The sequence below is a fragment of the Pseudorasbora parva genome, chromosome 2, assembly GCF_024679245.1.
Source record: "Pseudorasbora parva isolate DD20220531a chromosome 2, ASM2467924v1, whole genome shotgun sequence".
In the NCBI taxonomy this organism is placed as follows: domain Eukaryota; kingdom Metazoa; phylum Chordata; class Actinopteri; order Cypriniformes; family Gobionidae; genus Pseudorasbora; species Pseudorasbora parva.
In genome coordinates, this window is record NC_090173.1 from 64,432,538 (window position 1) to 64,447,422 (window position 14,885).

At 38.7% G+C, this 14,885-nt stretch overlaps 1 protein-coding gene across 2 annotated transcripts in view; it reads left to right on the top strand.

Moving 5' to 3' along the window:
• LOC137048039 (cytolytic toxin-alpha-like) overlaps positions 1–14,885 on the top strand; it is a 59,235-nt gene that overhangs the window by 12,691 nt on the left and 31,659 nt on the right. The window contains exons 1-3 of one of the 2 annotated variants that reach the window (XM_067426023.1): positions 7,689–7,931; positions 9,738–9,850; positions 9,961–10,009. In XM_067426023.1, the coding sequence (XP_067282124.1) occupies positions 9,761–9,850; positions 9,961–10,009 (139 nt within the window). In that variant the 5' untranslated portion in view covers positions 7,689–7,931; positions 9,738–9,760. Of the gene's footprint in view, positions 1–7,688; positions 7,932–9,737; positions 9,851–9,960; positions 10,010–14,885 lie in introns of those variants that run through there. The other variant, XM_067426030.1, reaches the window with a different exon arrangement.

Consider the following 14,885-nt stretch of genomic DNA (forward strand, 5'->3'; position numbering starts at 1 on the left):
GATAACCTTTCTTTGATTCGAGGCTTAATTTCTTTATCTAAGGTGCATCATTTTAACATTGGTTTTGTTTATTTGGATCAGGAGAAAGCCTTCGATCGGGTTGATAATGGTTTCCTGGTTAAGTGCCTTGAGGCTTTTGGTTTTGGTCCATCTATTATTACTTATATTAAACTGTTGTATACTGACATATACAGTATGCTGAAAATGAATGGTACTCTTATAAGACCATTCAGTGTAAGCAGAGGCTTAAGGCAGGGGTGTGGTCTCTCAGGAATCCTGTATGCCATTGCAATTGAACCACTTTTAGTTGCCCTGAGGATCAAGCTGGGTGGCATATCAAGAGTGTGTCCGTCGACTAATGTTGTAGTACTCGAGATCGGTCTCGAGACCACTTTTTAAAGGTCTTGGTATCGTCTCGGGCGAAGATGACTCGGGATTTTGTCTCAAGACTGATCAAGACCACAGCTGAGGGCATATAAAGATGTTCTATCAGCCGTGATTCACACACAACGGGTCTGCTAATGTCCGATTCATGACCAAATGACTCATTTGAACCGAATCATTTTAACGATGGTAATAAGAACTGATCTGTTCAAAACTGAACTGAATGAATCAGTTTAATCATTTACTCAGAACACCTCAGAAATGAGAACACAAGTGCGCTTACCCAATTTAGCAAGAGTGGAGAGTAAGAATTATTAGTTTTAACTATCCACAGTATTTCAGCTTATGTATGTTGAATGTGTAGTAAAATAAATAGTCTAAAATCATTTAGTTTAGACTGGAGTGAGGTGAAAACAGAACAAAGTGGTTTGTTAGCTAGCTGATCATTTTATTAAATTGTATATGGCAGAAAATTTGCCTATTTGTTAACTGTTAATGCTATTTCTAATATTGATATGATTATGATTATACCAAAACAATTCAACCTGTTGGAACAAAAGAAACATCAAGATAAGAGATCATACATAATATGAGATATCAACATAAGATGAGCAAAAATTACTGTTTCGTTGCATTTTTTAAAATTTATTGTCAGTGTTATGCTCGCAGATCACGTGGATAGGCTACTTTTTACAGTGTGTGTGTGTGTGTGTGTGTGTGTGAGAGAGACCAGGTCTGACAGCCACCACCAAAGACCATTTTTGACTCAGGAATAACCCTGCACATGTGAGGTATTTGTTAAATCAAACTGTAGTTAATCAAAAAATGCAAGTACAGGGTTTCTGTTCCTTGCTGTTGCACAATAAAGCTGCACAATAACATTTTCAAATTGTAAATGAAAAATATGTACATATATAAAATAATTTGCTTAAGCAGCATACTAATGCATATCTGTATGATACATCTTCCACCTCCTGTTATTCACATTAATTTAAGACATATTGCACTGTGTCTGAGATTAATCCCTCATCCAGATTAGCATTCTTAGGGAACTTTGAGTTTTAAAATGGGCACGAGCACTTTTCACAAAACAAAACTCAAAACTCTGTCAGTGTCAGTTTGGTGTTTGTGTCCACCATAGACTGTAAACAATATGGACACGTCGTCTTCAGTGCCTCCCACTGACGAAAAGTTAAGTGTTATTTGCTTATAGAAGAAAAAGATTAATTCCCACAAAGCTGCAATGCCTTTTGATTATTTGATCAAAACTTCTCTCATGGTACACTTACACACCCACACTTACGAGAGAAGTGCCAATCATATGCATATTCCACATTTTATCATAAGTGTGAGGACTTGCACTGGTCTTGGTCTTGACTCGGTCTCGGCCCTTCAAAGTCTTGTCTTGGTCTCGGTTTAGGTGGTCTTGACTACACACTACCGTCGACCTCAGAACTGATAACTGCTAGGTGCCTATGCTGATGATCTCACTGTTTTTATTAGATCTGCTCAGGATGTTATGAATTTGAGAGAATCTTTGGACATTTATCAGAAAGCTTCCTCATCTCGAATTAATTGGCAAAAGTGTGCTTCCTTTTTACTCGGTGAATGGGATAATGTGGGCCCAGTACTTCCTCAGAACTGTTCCTGGAGTCGAGAGGGGTTTAAAGTGCTGGGTGTTTTCCTTGGCTCTGATCAATTTATTCAGAAAAACTGGGATGGTATTTTTGAAAAAGTTTCTGGACGCTTACAAATATGGCAATGGATATTGCCTCAACTTTCATATAGGGGAAGAGTGCTCATTATTAGCAGCTTGGCAGCTTCCATGATGTGGCATCATCTGAATGTGCTTGATCCACCAAAAGATTTGTTGCAACGTTTGCAGAAAACTTTTTTGAGTTTTTCTGGCTTCCCTCTGCAATTATCTATTTGCCAGTCAATGAAGGGGGCCAAGGGTTGATTAATTTGGCAGCTAAGGTTAAGGCCATAAGGTTAAAAACGGTTCAAATCTATACCAGGATCTATACCAGTTGTGTGTCAAAATGGATCATTTTGAGCAAATTAAGGACAGAGGTGACACAAAATGGAGAGATTTTTTTAACCGTGCCTGTTGCACTCTTTCCTTCTTGGAGGCTTTTTTAAAGGGTCCTCTACCTAAACGGTCTGGAGACCTACAGTGGAGGTTATTACATTGTGTGTTGCCCACTAATCTCATGTCTCTAAATTTAACTTGAATGTTTCATCATCTTGTATGTTCTGTTCTTTACCAGAATCTGTTTTTTATGTTTTTACTGAGTGTTCCAGATTGCTTCCATTGTATACGTGTCTAGAAAGATTACTTGGGAATTTGGGTTTTGTTTTCAACAAGACACGGTTTATCAATGGTTGCAAGTATTCTAGATTGCACAGACAGCAGTGTACTGTAGCAAATTTCGTCATTGGATAAGCCAAATTAGCCATTTGGAAGTCTTGCAGATTGGCTGCTGAAGGGCGAAATATAAATGTGGTTCAGTTATTCACTGCTTTGGTGGAGTCCAGAATAAGAGTGGAGCATAGATGTTTTCAAATGACAAAAAACATGCTTGAGTTTGAGTTTAAATAATGTGTAAATGGAGCTTTACTGTCACTTTGTGAGGATGGAGAAGTAAGGTTTAATTGGTGATGTAGTTATAGTGGTCGTTCTGAGTATGTTTTAATTTCATTAGTGTATCTGTTTTTGTTTGTATTTTTTGTTTTGTTTGTTTTTTATTATCTTTTGAACATTTTGCAATGTGATTATGTGTGAGGTATAATGAATGTTTGTTTTTTAGACTGTTTTATTAGAGTGTGTTAAAAGTCAGTCTCTCTCTCTCTCTCTCTCTCTCTCTCTCTCTCTCTCTCTCTCTCTCTCCCTCTCCCTCTCTCTCTCTCTCTCTCTCTCTCTCTCTCTCTCTCTGTGCACATGTGCAGGCGTTTGTTGCGTCGAGTGAGTGGTGAGTGCGTGGTCTTTTGTGCCCATTGTGACTTTAAAAGATTACTGTTTTTGAGTACAGTAGAGAGAGCAAATGAAGTGGTTGGAAAGGGGATAAACCTCCATGGTTTATTTACACCAGTACTTTCTACCCCTGCTAAAAAAGTCACAATTTCTAATGTACCCCCTTTTATTAAGGATGAGATGCTGACTAAGGAGTTGTCACGCTTTGGCAAATTGATTGCTCCCATAAAAAAGATCGCTATAGGGAGTAAATTGGGGTTGGTGAAACATGTAGTGTCATTCAGACGATTTACGTATATGATACTGAACGGAAATAGAACTGATCTTGACTTATGGTGGAGGATTTTGATTACACAGTCTTTGTTACTACAAACACGATGAGGTGTTTTGGTTGTGGCAAGTCTGGTCACTTGATCCGTGGGTACCCAGAAAGCATCGCTCATCACAGTGGGCAGAATGATGGCGTTAAAGATAACACTGCGCAAATCGAAGATGGAGAAGTCGCTAGTACTTCTGATGCGCTGAATTCTAATGGTCCAAAATTAGTTGTTTCAGCAGACGAAAATGTTGAATCTGATCTGATGAGACAAAGTGTTGAAATTGAAAGAAACGCCCAACAAATCTGAAATGGTAACATGTGAGAGTGTTGATTGCAATAGCAATGATTGTGGCGAGGTTTTGGGAACAACGCAAGAAGATCTTTGAAGATCTGCCAAAAATTTCTGAAAGTGCCAAAGGAAAACTTAGTAAAAGTGTTACCTTAATAGAACTGTATGAAGCACTCCAGAGTATGCAAAATGGGAAATCCCAGGTATAGATGGGATTCCTTTTGAATTCTATAAATCCTAATGGGGTATTATAGGCGAAGATTTGCTTGCAGTTCTTAGTGATAATTTAGTTTGTGTTTTTTTTTTTTTACCACAGAGTAGTCGGACAGCAGTTCTTACTCTCATCCCAAAGAAGGGAGATTTGAGTGATATTAAAAATTGGAGACCTGTGTCATTATTGTGTTCTGACTATAAAATACTGTCCAAAGTATTGGCGATTAGGTTAGGGGAAGTTTTAGATGATTTAATTTGTCCTGACCAATCCTACCGTGTGCCTGGAAGATCTACATTTGATATAAAAAAAATTTAAATTAGAGATCTGATGAATTTTTAAAGATTTGTGGTGTAAATGTTGGCTTGATTTCCATTGATCAGGAAAAGGCATTTGACCATGTAGAGCATGATTTATTTATGGAAGACTCTAGATGCCTTTGGTTTTAATTCAGTTTTTAAAGGCTGTATTAAATTATGATATAATGATATTGAGAGTATGTTGAAAATTAATGGTGGCTTGTGTGTTCCTTTTAAAGTTCAGCGTGGAGTAAGGCAAGGTTGTTCTTTATCAGGTATCCTTTACACACTGGCAATTGAACCACTTTTGAACAGATTAAGACGGGTCTTAAAAGGCCTCACACTGAAGAACTGTGAAAGTACTTTTGTTTAATCAGCTTATGCTGATGACGTTATTGTAATTGTGACAGAGGAAAATGATGTGAATATTTTAATTTAAACTTTGGAAGATTTTGAAATGATATCAGCTTCAAAAGTAAATTGGTTAAAAAGTGAAGCTGTTTTGGTGGGAGAGTGGTTAACAGTGACCCCCAAACTCCCTGATGGTCTGATATGGGAAAAAGACGGTTTAAAGTATTTGGGAGTATATTTGGGCGATGAGTCTTTTCAATCAAAAAATTGGGAAGGGATGATAAAGGGTCGCTTGGATAAATGGAATTGGATTAAGAAAATATTGTCGTATAGGGGTAGAGCGCTTATTGTTAATAATCTTGTTGCATCATCTCTTTGGCACCGGCTGACATGAGTTGACCTGCCACTATGTTTTCTTGCTAAGATTCAAGCAATGTCTATAGACTTCTTCTGGGATAAAATGCACTGGGTGGTCCATAACATCTTGTACCTACCAAAGGAAGAAGTTGGACAAGGTCTTGTGCATTTACAAAGCAGGACAGCAACCTTTCGAGTACAACTTGTACAACGTTTCCTGACAGGCCCAGAGTCTGTAAGTTGGAGACCAGTGGCAAGTGCTATCTTAAAAACTGCTGCAGATCTAAGTCTGGACAAATCCTTATTTTTAACAGATCAAAAGTTTTAAATGTGGAGAAATTTCCAATTTTGTATCGGAAACTTTTCAAAGTATGGAGTCTTTTTAAACTCCAAAGGGTAATCAATCCCACATCCTTGTACTGGCTTTTGGAAGAGCCATTAATTTATGGTGCAAGACTGGACATAACAAACACATCAGTTTCATTGACTGAAGCCTTTATAAAGGCTAGAGTGGTGACTCTTCGTCATCTAATAAGTCTGGCAGGACCAGATTTTATTGAGGTGAATGCGGTGGCAATACAGATGGGGTTTAGATCCAGTCGAAGGATTGAACAACTACTACAAAAGATAAAGACTCTTCTTACAGTAGAAGAGACCGATCTACTCCGAAAATATTGTCTGGGAGAAATTACTCCCAATGATAAAGATGTTTTTCCAAAGTTGATGATTTCACCTAATTTAGAGGAGGATGGTGGAATTTTTCTGGAATCAGAAAAATTAATGGACATGGACTTTGAAGAAGTGAATGGCAAGAAATTGTGCAAGTCATGTGTGAAATGTTTTAATGAAAAAGCACTATATGGAAAAATTGATACACCGTGGCGAAATGTTTTAGGCTTGGATGACGTTGTAAAGCCAAATTGGAGAACATTTTACAAGCCACCATTAGTTTAAAAAAAATTGCAGTGGAGGGTTTGACATTGTATTGTTGCTGGAAATGCTTTTATATCTGTGTTAAATCCTAATGTAAGCCATGAATGCCCTTTTTGCAAATAGTCCATGACTGTGTGTACTGAGTTCTTCAACTCTGGTCCTCAAGGTCCACTGTCCTAATTAATCCTCGTGAACTTAGCACTGCAAACGTGCTGAGACAGAGAAAAAGATAAATATTCAATAAAAGTTAATAAAACATTAACAGATAAACAGCCTCGGTCACAGAGGAGATACAGGGTGAACCATACACGGGACTGTGCGGATTATCATAAATACGACACATTTATAGGACATAATCTCTGCGGTAAAAGCTAAAGGACAAGCCGGTGATGTTTGGAAATGTCACTAAAGTTTTAGTTTCACTAAAATGATATACAGTGCTTAGCATAAAGGAGTACATGTACGAGTGTTGAAGGTGTGAGAGAGTTGTGCTTTATCACCGCTGTGGGATGTGCTGCAAAAACCTCAAACAGAAGATGCTGCCCTCTCCTCATTCCCTGAGTTGTTGGGTATTTTTGACAATGCTGATATGCATTCTCCCAAGGTGATCTCAAGACTATTGTAATATGTGACGGGAACATTTGGTTTAATCACTGAAACACTATCAATTTAGTATTTTAACACTCAGTTCATTTAATAGCAAACAATGCAAGATCCATGTTTTAAATTACCCTTGTTGCTGAATTACAGTTGCCACATTAGAAAATACACTTACATTACCTAACTTACATAACAACATCCATAATGTTTCTAATGGTGTTCAGTGCACCATATGACTGAATCTATACTGTAGTTGACCTTTTATACAGTTCCCTTTCAGTCGGTGAAGGACATTTATTGCTAATTTCGTGATGTTGCTTATTATGATGTAAGTTGCCAATGTTGCTTTTTATTATGATTAAATTGGTGTAGATAAATGTTTGAGTTTACATGTCTGTATGTGGTTGGAGGTGGAAAAAGTCAATGTCTGTGTGTGGTTAGAGGTGACAAGGTTAGTGGACGGTTTCTGAGGAAAGCATAACCACTTCTACAGAAATCAAAACTTACTGAACAAAGGCGATAGAAGGGTATGAAATGTAAAATTACTGGGTGCCTTTTGTTTCTTGAGTATTTATCTTTCTCTATATAGATTTCTGCCTGGAGACTGACGTTACAGGACCCCTGATTGGAGGAGACGTGACGTGAGGAGGAGACGGAAGAGCAAGAATATAAAAATGAACGATTGAAGTTGTAAAAGCATTCTGGAGCGCCCAGATGCTTATCTCTGTTGTTCAGAATCCTAATATCAGTTAATCTGTTTTTACTCGCTCTGTTTCGTAATAAAATAATATTTTTAATTGATAATTCGACTCCTGGCCAATCATTGATCTCAAGGTGGACTTTGGGGAGAGATAAAGTCCAACATCGGCCACGGTCGACGTAGGTCAGAAGTGAACCAATGAACAAGATTTCCACTCCAAAATAAGTATTTCATTCACAGCAACTGCCTTTCATAAAACTTCAACTTGTTTCAATTCACATCTTTAATAATTTGTACCCCATACCTCACACAAAATGATTGTATACTGCCAGAAAGCATTTCAAGGTCAAAGGGCATTGACTCGGGACACTGGCCAACTCTCCTCTCCAATCTTTCTCAACATTTCCCGACATTGCATGTATTAATGAGGCATTTCCTCATTGTTAAGACTTTAAATATCACTGCAGATTTCAGATCAGCTTCAGACTCACCATATCAAGACCAGAGACTGCAGGTAAGATGTGATTTTAAACAATATGAACAGGCAGTGTCAGTGTTATTGTGTCGGAGTAAAGATTGAGCAAAGCTAAATACGATGCCCAGCAAATCAATCTACATGTTCAATAAAAGGAAAAATTTACGTTTTTCAGAGGATAGATGTGAAGAAACTGGAGAGACTAGAAAATGCAAGGTTATATTTAACTATTATATCGGTGTGTGTGTGTGTGACCCGTGCTGGCAGAATGAGTTGTAATGCTTATTATGAGCTACTGGCAAAACAAAGTGGACAAATGGCAATTTTGTTCGAATTTGAGGTTTTTACAAAAATGTATTCATTAACCCTTGTCATTGCTCCAAATAGTCATTAAAGTATCTGTATTTGTGTGTTTTCTGAGAGGTATACCTTCCTAAATCTTTCCTTTGTTTTAATAATCTATGAAATATTGTCGTTTTTCTCTGACCGTTTCTCGATGATTGCCGCTTCCCCTCAGCACAAGTTTGGTAATGTTGCACAGTATTCCAGGATTTGGGAATATTCAGAGCAAATTCTCGATGACATGAATCTGAACCAATGAAATGTGATTTTCAAACTCATCCTGATGTAAACAAAGCGATCTTAATCGAGCGCCACATCTGAAGTGTCACACAAAGAGCGCTCACGATCCCGATTTACAGAGATACACAGAATTACGGTCTTTCAGAATATCTGTCTTTACATGTGTTTACACAAACATTATGATATCTGACGTGTAGCATTATGAGTGTTACAGTGGGTCTTAATATGCAGACTGCCTGACTCAATGCTAATCAAACAACTGTGGTATCATGGGTGAAAAGTCGACTATGTATTTTACCTGTACATATGACATTTGACTTGGTTTGTGGAAAATAAATTTTGTTATTGAAGCAAAAAATAAATGTGATGTCCGCACACTGATTTAACTGCTCCAGTTTATTGCAACGTTTTGCAACAGGTCTTGGTCAGGCACAAGCTTAGTGAATCTCCTTATAGACAGCAGGTGATCAACCTTAATCCATTGACTTCAGTATACAACTATCCCACAAAAAAATATAATAATTTGGAAACTATTTCCTAAATAAATAAGGGAAATAAGTGAGCAGCATGCGCAAGAATCGTAATATGTTTGAGACCTGGGGAGTCACATGATTTTGATCACTTCGAGTATTATTTTCTAGAAAGTCTTTCTTAAATTTTTTTTTTAGTTTTGTATAAATTGTATTTTTATTTTGATCGATGTTTCATCAATTAATTGCCTGTTTATTAGATAAGAAGCAAACTAAGATCGTCTGGAATGGACTGACGTGCGTAACTGGCCTGTTTCCTCTGCCTTTGAGTAAGGCTGAAAATATAGGCTAGCTCTTTCTGCTTTAATACATTTCTTGAATATATGTCTTAATTACAGTATATATAGCCTGTAGTCCGTATTAGGAGAAAATATATGTCCTTTTAACTACATTATCTTGTTATTACGACACAATTGAGTGGAAAATAGAATATATAGGCCCTATGTTGCAGCAATGCGTCATCGCAGCAGGTGACCTGTAAATGCGAAAAAAACGTTTCCATTGCAGTTTTGTGAAAATGTCCTTTTTCGAATTGCCTGAAAAACCACCTCACGAGAGCGTAAAAACTTTTTTGCGATATATGGGAGTTTTTGCGAAATTGCCGCGTTTCCATTGGGCGTATTTTCAATTCGCAATTTCAATTTGCGCGATTTGAAGGGTAATGGAAACACGGCTACTGAAACTAAACTAGACCAGGTCATCGTATGCATCTCCTTCTCTGATATTCACACAGATCTCCTTGTTGATGATTCCAAGATGGCGGCACTCCTGATGTCCCCGAAACAGCCGAGCTGGATCTACTGTACATGTTTATGGTTGGCAACACTAGCTGCGGTGAATGCACAGGTAAGTGCACTCCCTCAGACAAAATGTGGAGTGGAAACAGATGCATTTCATCAGATTTAAGATAAATAATCTTTTTATATGATTTTTATTAACTATTTTTCCAAAAATAGGAAGTGCTAAAACCCAAACCTGGTACCACAGGGGAAACAAAATATCCAGGTAAGACTGAAATGCGTTAAGAGCTTGCTCAAGTACTGGAGCTAAACCATTTAGTGCTTTGTAAGTAATAAGCAAGATTTTTAAAATGTATGCAATGTTTAATAGGGAGTCAGTGCAGTGTTGACAGACCTGGGCTAATATGTCCTGGTTCTAGTAAGAACTCTCCTTTAACGTAGGCTACCTGGAGATGAAAACAATGCAAGTATCACAAATTTGAAAGAAACAAAACCCAAAGACAGAAAAGGCAACAGTAAGAAGTACAAGGCAAGACCATCATAAAGACATGGAAAATGCATCCTAAAAAAAACTTGAACTATTTCCTCGTTCAGACCTGGATAACGAAGCGCATCCAGCTGATGGATCCAAAATGACTCAAGCTGGTTAAGTTTGCGGATCCTGTCACCACCTCTATACAAAGGTCTTACATGCTCCAAAACCTCTATTTTTAGTACGGAATCATTCTTATTGTGCATATGTAAAAAGTGTTGGACTATCTGATAATCAGGATTACTGGTACGAATAGCATACTTATGCTTCACCAATCGATCACGCAGACGTCTTTTAGTACGACCTACATAAAACACATCATTACATGGGCAAGATAAGCGATAAATGACAAATGTGGTGTTACAGTTTATGAAATCTTTTAACTTGAATGTTTTGTTAGATTTAAAATCCACAAAGGTTTTCGAGGGGAGGATTTTAAAGGCAGTTAAGGTTTTTGATAGGAAACCACAGTCATTTCATCATTGTTCAATTTTAGATAATTATCAGCTCCTGAGTTTTGAAAACTTAAAAATATTTAAAACCAGTTGCCTTATACAGATAATTTTCACAAAAAAAGCATATTGTGATAAAAGTTAATTATTTTCCATAATGTAATGATAAAAATTCAACTTTCATATATTTTAGATTCATTGCACAGCAACGGAAATATTTCAGGTCTTTTATTGTTTTAATACTGATGATTTTGGCATACAGCTCATGAAAACCCATAATTCAAAATACTCAAAAAATGTTCATCTGACCAATAAAAGAAGTGTTTTTAATACAAAAAAAAGTCAACCTTTAAATAATTATGTTCAGTTCTGCACTCAACACTTGGTGGGGAATCCTTTTTCAGAAATGACTGCTTCAGTGCGTGGCATGGAGGCGATCAGCCTGTGGCACTGCTGAGGTGTTCTGGAGGCCCAGGATGCTTCGATAGCGGCCTTAAGCTCATCCAGAGTGTCGGGTCTTGTGTCTCTCAACTTTCTCTTCACAATATTCCACAGATTCTCTATGGGGTTCAGGTCAGGAGAGTTGAGCACAGTAATACCATGGTCAGGAAACCATTTACCAGTGGTTTTGGCACTGTGAGCAGGTGCCAGGTCGTGCTGAAAAACCAAATCTTCATCTCCATAAAGCTTTCCAGCAGATGGAAGCATGAAGTGCTCCAAAATCTCCTGATAGCGAGCTGCATTGGCCCTGCCCTTGATAAAACACAGTGGACCAACACCAGCAGCTGACATGGCACCCCAGACCATCACTGACTGTGGGTACTTGACACTGGACTTCAGGCATTTGGGCTTTTCCTTCTCCCCAGTCTTCCTCCAGACTCTGGCACCTTGATTTCCCAATGACATGCAAAATTTGCGTTTATTTGAAAAAAGTCCTTTGGACCCCTGAGCACCAGTCCAGTGCTGCTTCTCTTGACCTGGGGAATGCGGCACCTGTAGCCCATTTCCTGCTCACGCCTGTGCATGGCGGCTCTGGATGTTTCTACTCCAGACTCAGTCCACTGCTTCCGCAGGTCCCCCAAGGTCTGGAATCGGTCCTTCTCCACAATCTTCCTCAGGGTCCGCTCACCTCTTCTCGTTGTGCAGTGTTTTTTGCTACACTTTTTCCTTCCCACAGACTTCCCACTGAGGTGCCTTGATACCGCACTCTGGGAACAGCCTATTCGTTCAGAAATGTCTTTCTGTGTCTTCCCCTCTCGCTTGAGGGTGTCAATGATGGCCTTCTGGACAGCAGTCAGGTCGGCAGTCTTACCCATGATTGCGGTTTTGAGTAATGAACCAGGCTGGGAGTTTTTAAAAGCCTCCTGAATCTTTTGCAGGCTTTTAGAGTTAATTAGTTGATTCAGATGATTAGGTTAATAGCTCGTTTAGAGAACCTTTTCATGATATGCTAATTTTTTGAGATAGGAAGGAGGTGAAGACTAATAGCCTAACTCATTAAAAAGACAACAGTTGCTAGAACTATTGTGGTCTCATGCTGAGAAGGAAGATGGCAAATATTCAGGTTTCTCAAGAAACAATGTCTTTTTATATAATTGGTATATGAGCACATATAGATTATAAATCTAGACACATTTGATGATGCCTCTGATTGCTAGTGAAGATGCATATTTAACATGCTCTTTGTCTGGTTAACCCAGCTTTCACAAAATGAGCCCTACAATTTACTGAAATATCACGCCTTATAAGAAACCTCAGGTTTAGATGGTTCATTGATTGTCTTTAATTGATTACACCTTCAACAAGACATTTGTGAATGGCTGCTCTTCCTGTTGTGACCCCCAGGGGTCACCGGATTGTGGCGCTTTGAGCGGTTCAAATCAGTGAATCATTTGTGATTCAATGGATTCGTTTGATTCAGAGCTTCACAAGCTTCCCTCATAAGTGGTTCAAAGTCACTTAAGCCGGGTGCACACTGTGCGATTTTGGCCACGATTTGGCCGTCTGAGACAAATTTAGCAAATCCTAAAAGATTCCTCTGATCCTAGGCTAAAATCTGACGTCTTTGGTCGTTAGTTTGACATGTTCACCGGCAGCCGATTAATGAGCGCTGTGATCAAATTTTACCTCAGACGAAATTCTGACAGTGTCATAAGATTTGGCACACAATCCTGCAGTGTGACTTCTCCTACGACGGCCGTCAAATATCTCCGTTCTTCAAGACAAACTATGACCAAAACGAGAGCTAGAGATTTCTTTGTAGCCTCCATTTCAGTCCCGCGTGTAATGCAGCTCACTGTCACTGAACACGTCATTCACTGATGATATAAAACTCTGGACGAGTTTTCTTGCGCACGTCCGTTTTTAGCGCGCCTTCAGACATCGTGCAGTCTGACATTAATGCCAACCGTGATCTTACAGTTTGACAAGGCTTACATTGGGGATCATGTTCGTACAGTCTGACAAGGGACATTCGCAAAGGATTTTTAAAAATCGCACAGTGTGCAGGACCCATTAGTCTAAAGGGTCCCAAAGGCTGTAGAATCTTTGGTACGAAAGTTACACACTATGCTCAAACGTGTCTAGGTGTTAGCAGGGTGCTAATAGCTTTAGTTGAGGTAGAGGGCTTTAACTTATACGTGTAGGTTTGTTCACAAGCTAGCTTTGGCTTACAAGCTGACTTGGGCTACACGCAGGTCTGTGACGTGAGTGCTGCTATTAGATTATCAGAAGTGTCTGCTCACACGTTTTGCGGTCATGGGTCGCCAAGAGACCAGTGCCAGCCCACAACGGCACTCGAAAGGGAGCAGACTTTTGAGCCCCGCTGAGGGCACACACTGAGAACTCTAGCGCGGTCAGTCATGACTCACAAATCAAACAGCACATCACTCCACAGACAATGGTGACTTTCTAGTTAGCTAGGCTATAATTTACACCACTAATTCGACGCGACTGTTTCATAAGAGCGGTTTGACGCATCAATATGAATACGATGACGTAACGAATAATAACAAGGCCTTGATCGGTGACTGAGGAGGATCAGTCACTCAGTCACCATTACAAACACTGTAGTGAGATTTCTTCGTCATGCAGGTTAATTCATGCTGCTAATCTGAGATTTCTTCGTCATGAAAAGACTTATGCATTAAAGGCTGAAAGTAGTGTTTTCTCCACCCACAATCAGGATAATTTATTATGGTAGTTACTGTTTATACGGGCTGCTAATCTGGCATTTCTTCATGAAAAGAAGTCTTACGCTCGTTTAATGACTGAAATTATGATTTCTTAGATCATTTCAGGTTAGTTTCTTATCGTACAATTTAAACATGCATTCTAGCACTGGTAAACTTTCTGCTGTTCGCAGGAAGGCGCACTTCAGCTCTAGTTTTGCTGATTTTATCAGAAACTTGTACGTGCATTTATGATGTTAATAAAATTTTATGGAACAGCACATGATTGCTAACTGGGTCCGTCTGCAAACAATTGTTTAAAATGATGCCCACATTCTCCACCAATATGTAGCAAATCAGCTCTGAGATATTAATAATTATTCATAACTCATTATGAATATTTGAATCAGTTAAATAGATTAACTTGATGTAGCTACATTAATATTGCATTAATATTCATTTTGTCTACGTTCAGTATTGAGTATTACTTAATTCTAAGAAAAGGATATTTTTCATGGCTACAGAAAAATTATTCTTCCTTTGTATTTACATAAGCGCTTAGAGCGCATAACCAGATCGATCATTTAAGGGACAATTTGTTTGCAGGCAGGGAGTCAGTCAGAACCAAACATATATTGTGCACAAACTTTAATATCTATAAATCACGAACGAGACATGAAACGCATACATACACAAAACATACATAACAAGGGGTGAAGTGCAAGTGGTTAGAAGAACCGGGTCAGTATAGATTAAGTCTAAAGAGTCTGAAACCTTGAGAGAAACCATCGGTGACTACAAGTCCCTTTGTCTGAACAAAGGGGTTTACAGTTTCACTCACTACACAGCAATATGTTTTTGCATACGATACTTGCATATGGCTTGAGCCGTAGAAGACCGTCCGGGTGGAAATCGCAGGAGAAAGTTCGATGGTTTGGTCTGATGGTTTTTACCACGCACGATTCCTACCGTGGTGAGTGAAGAAAT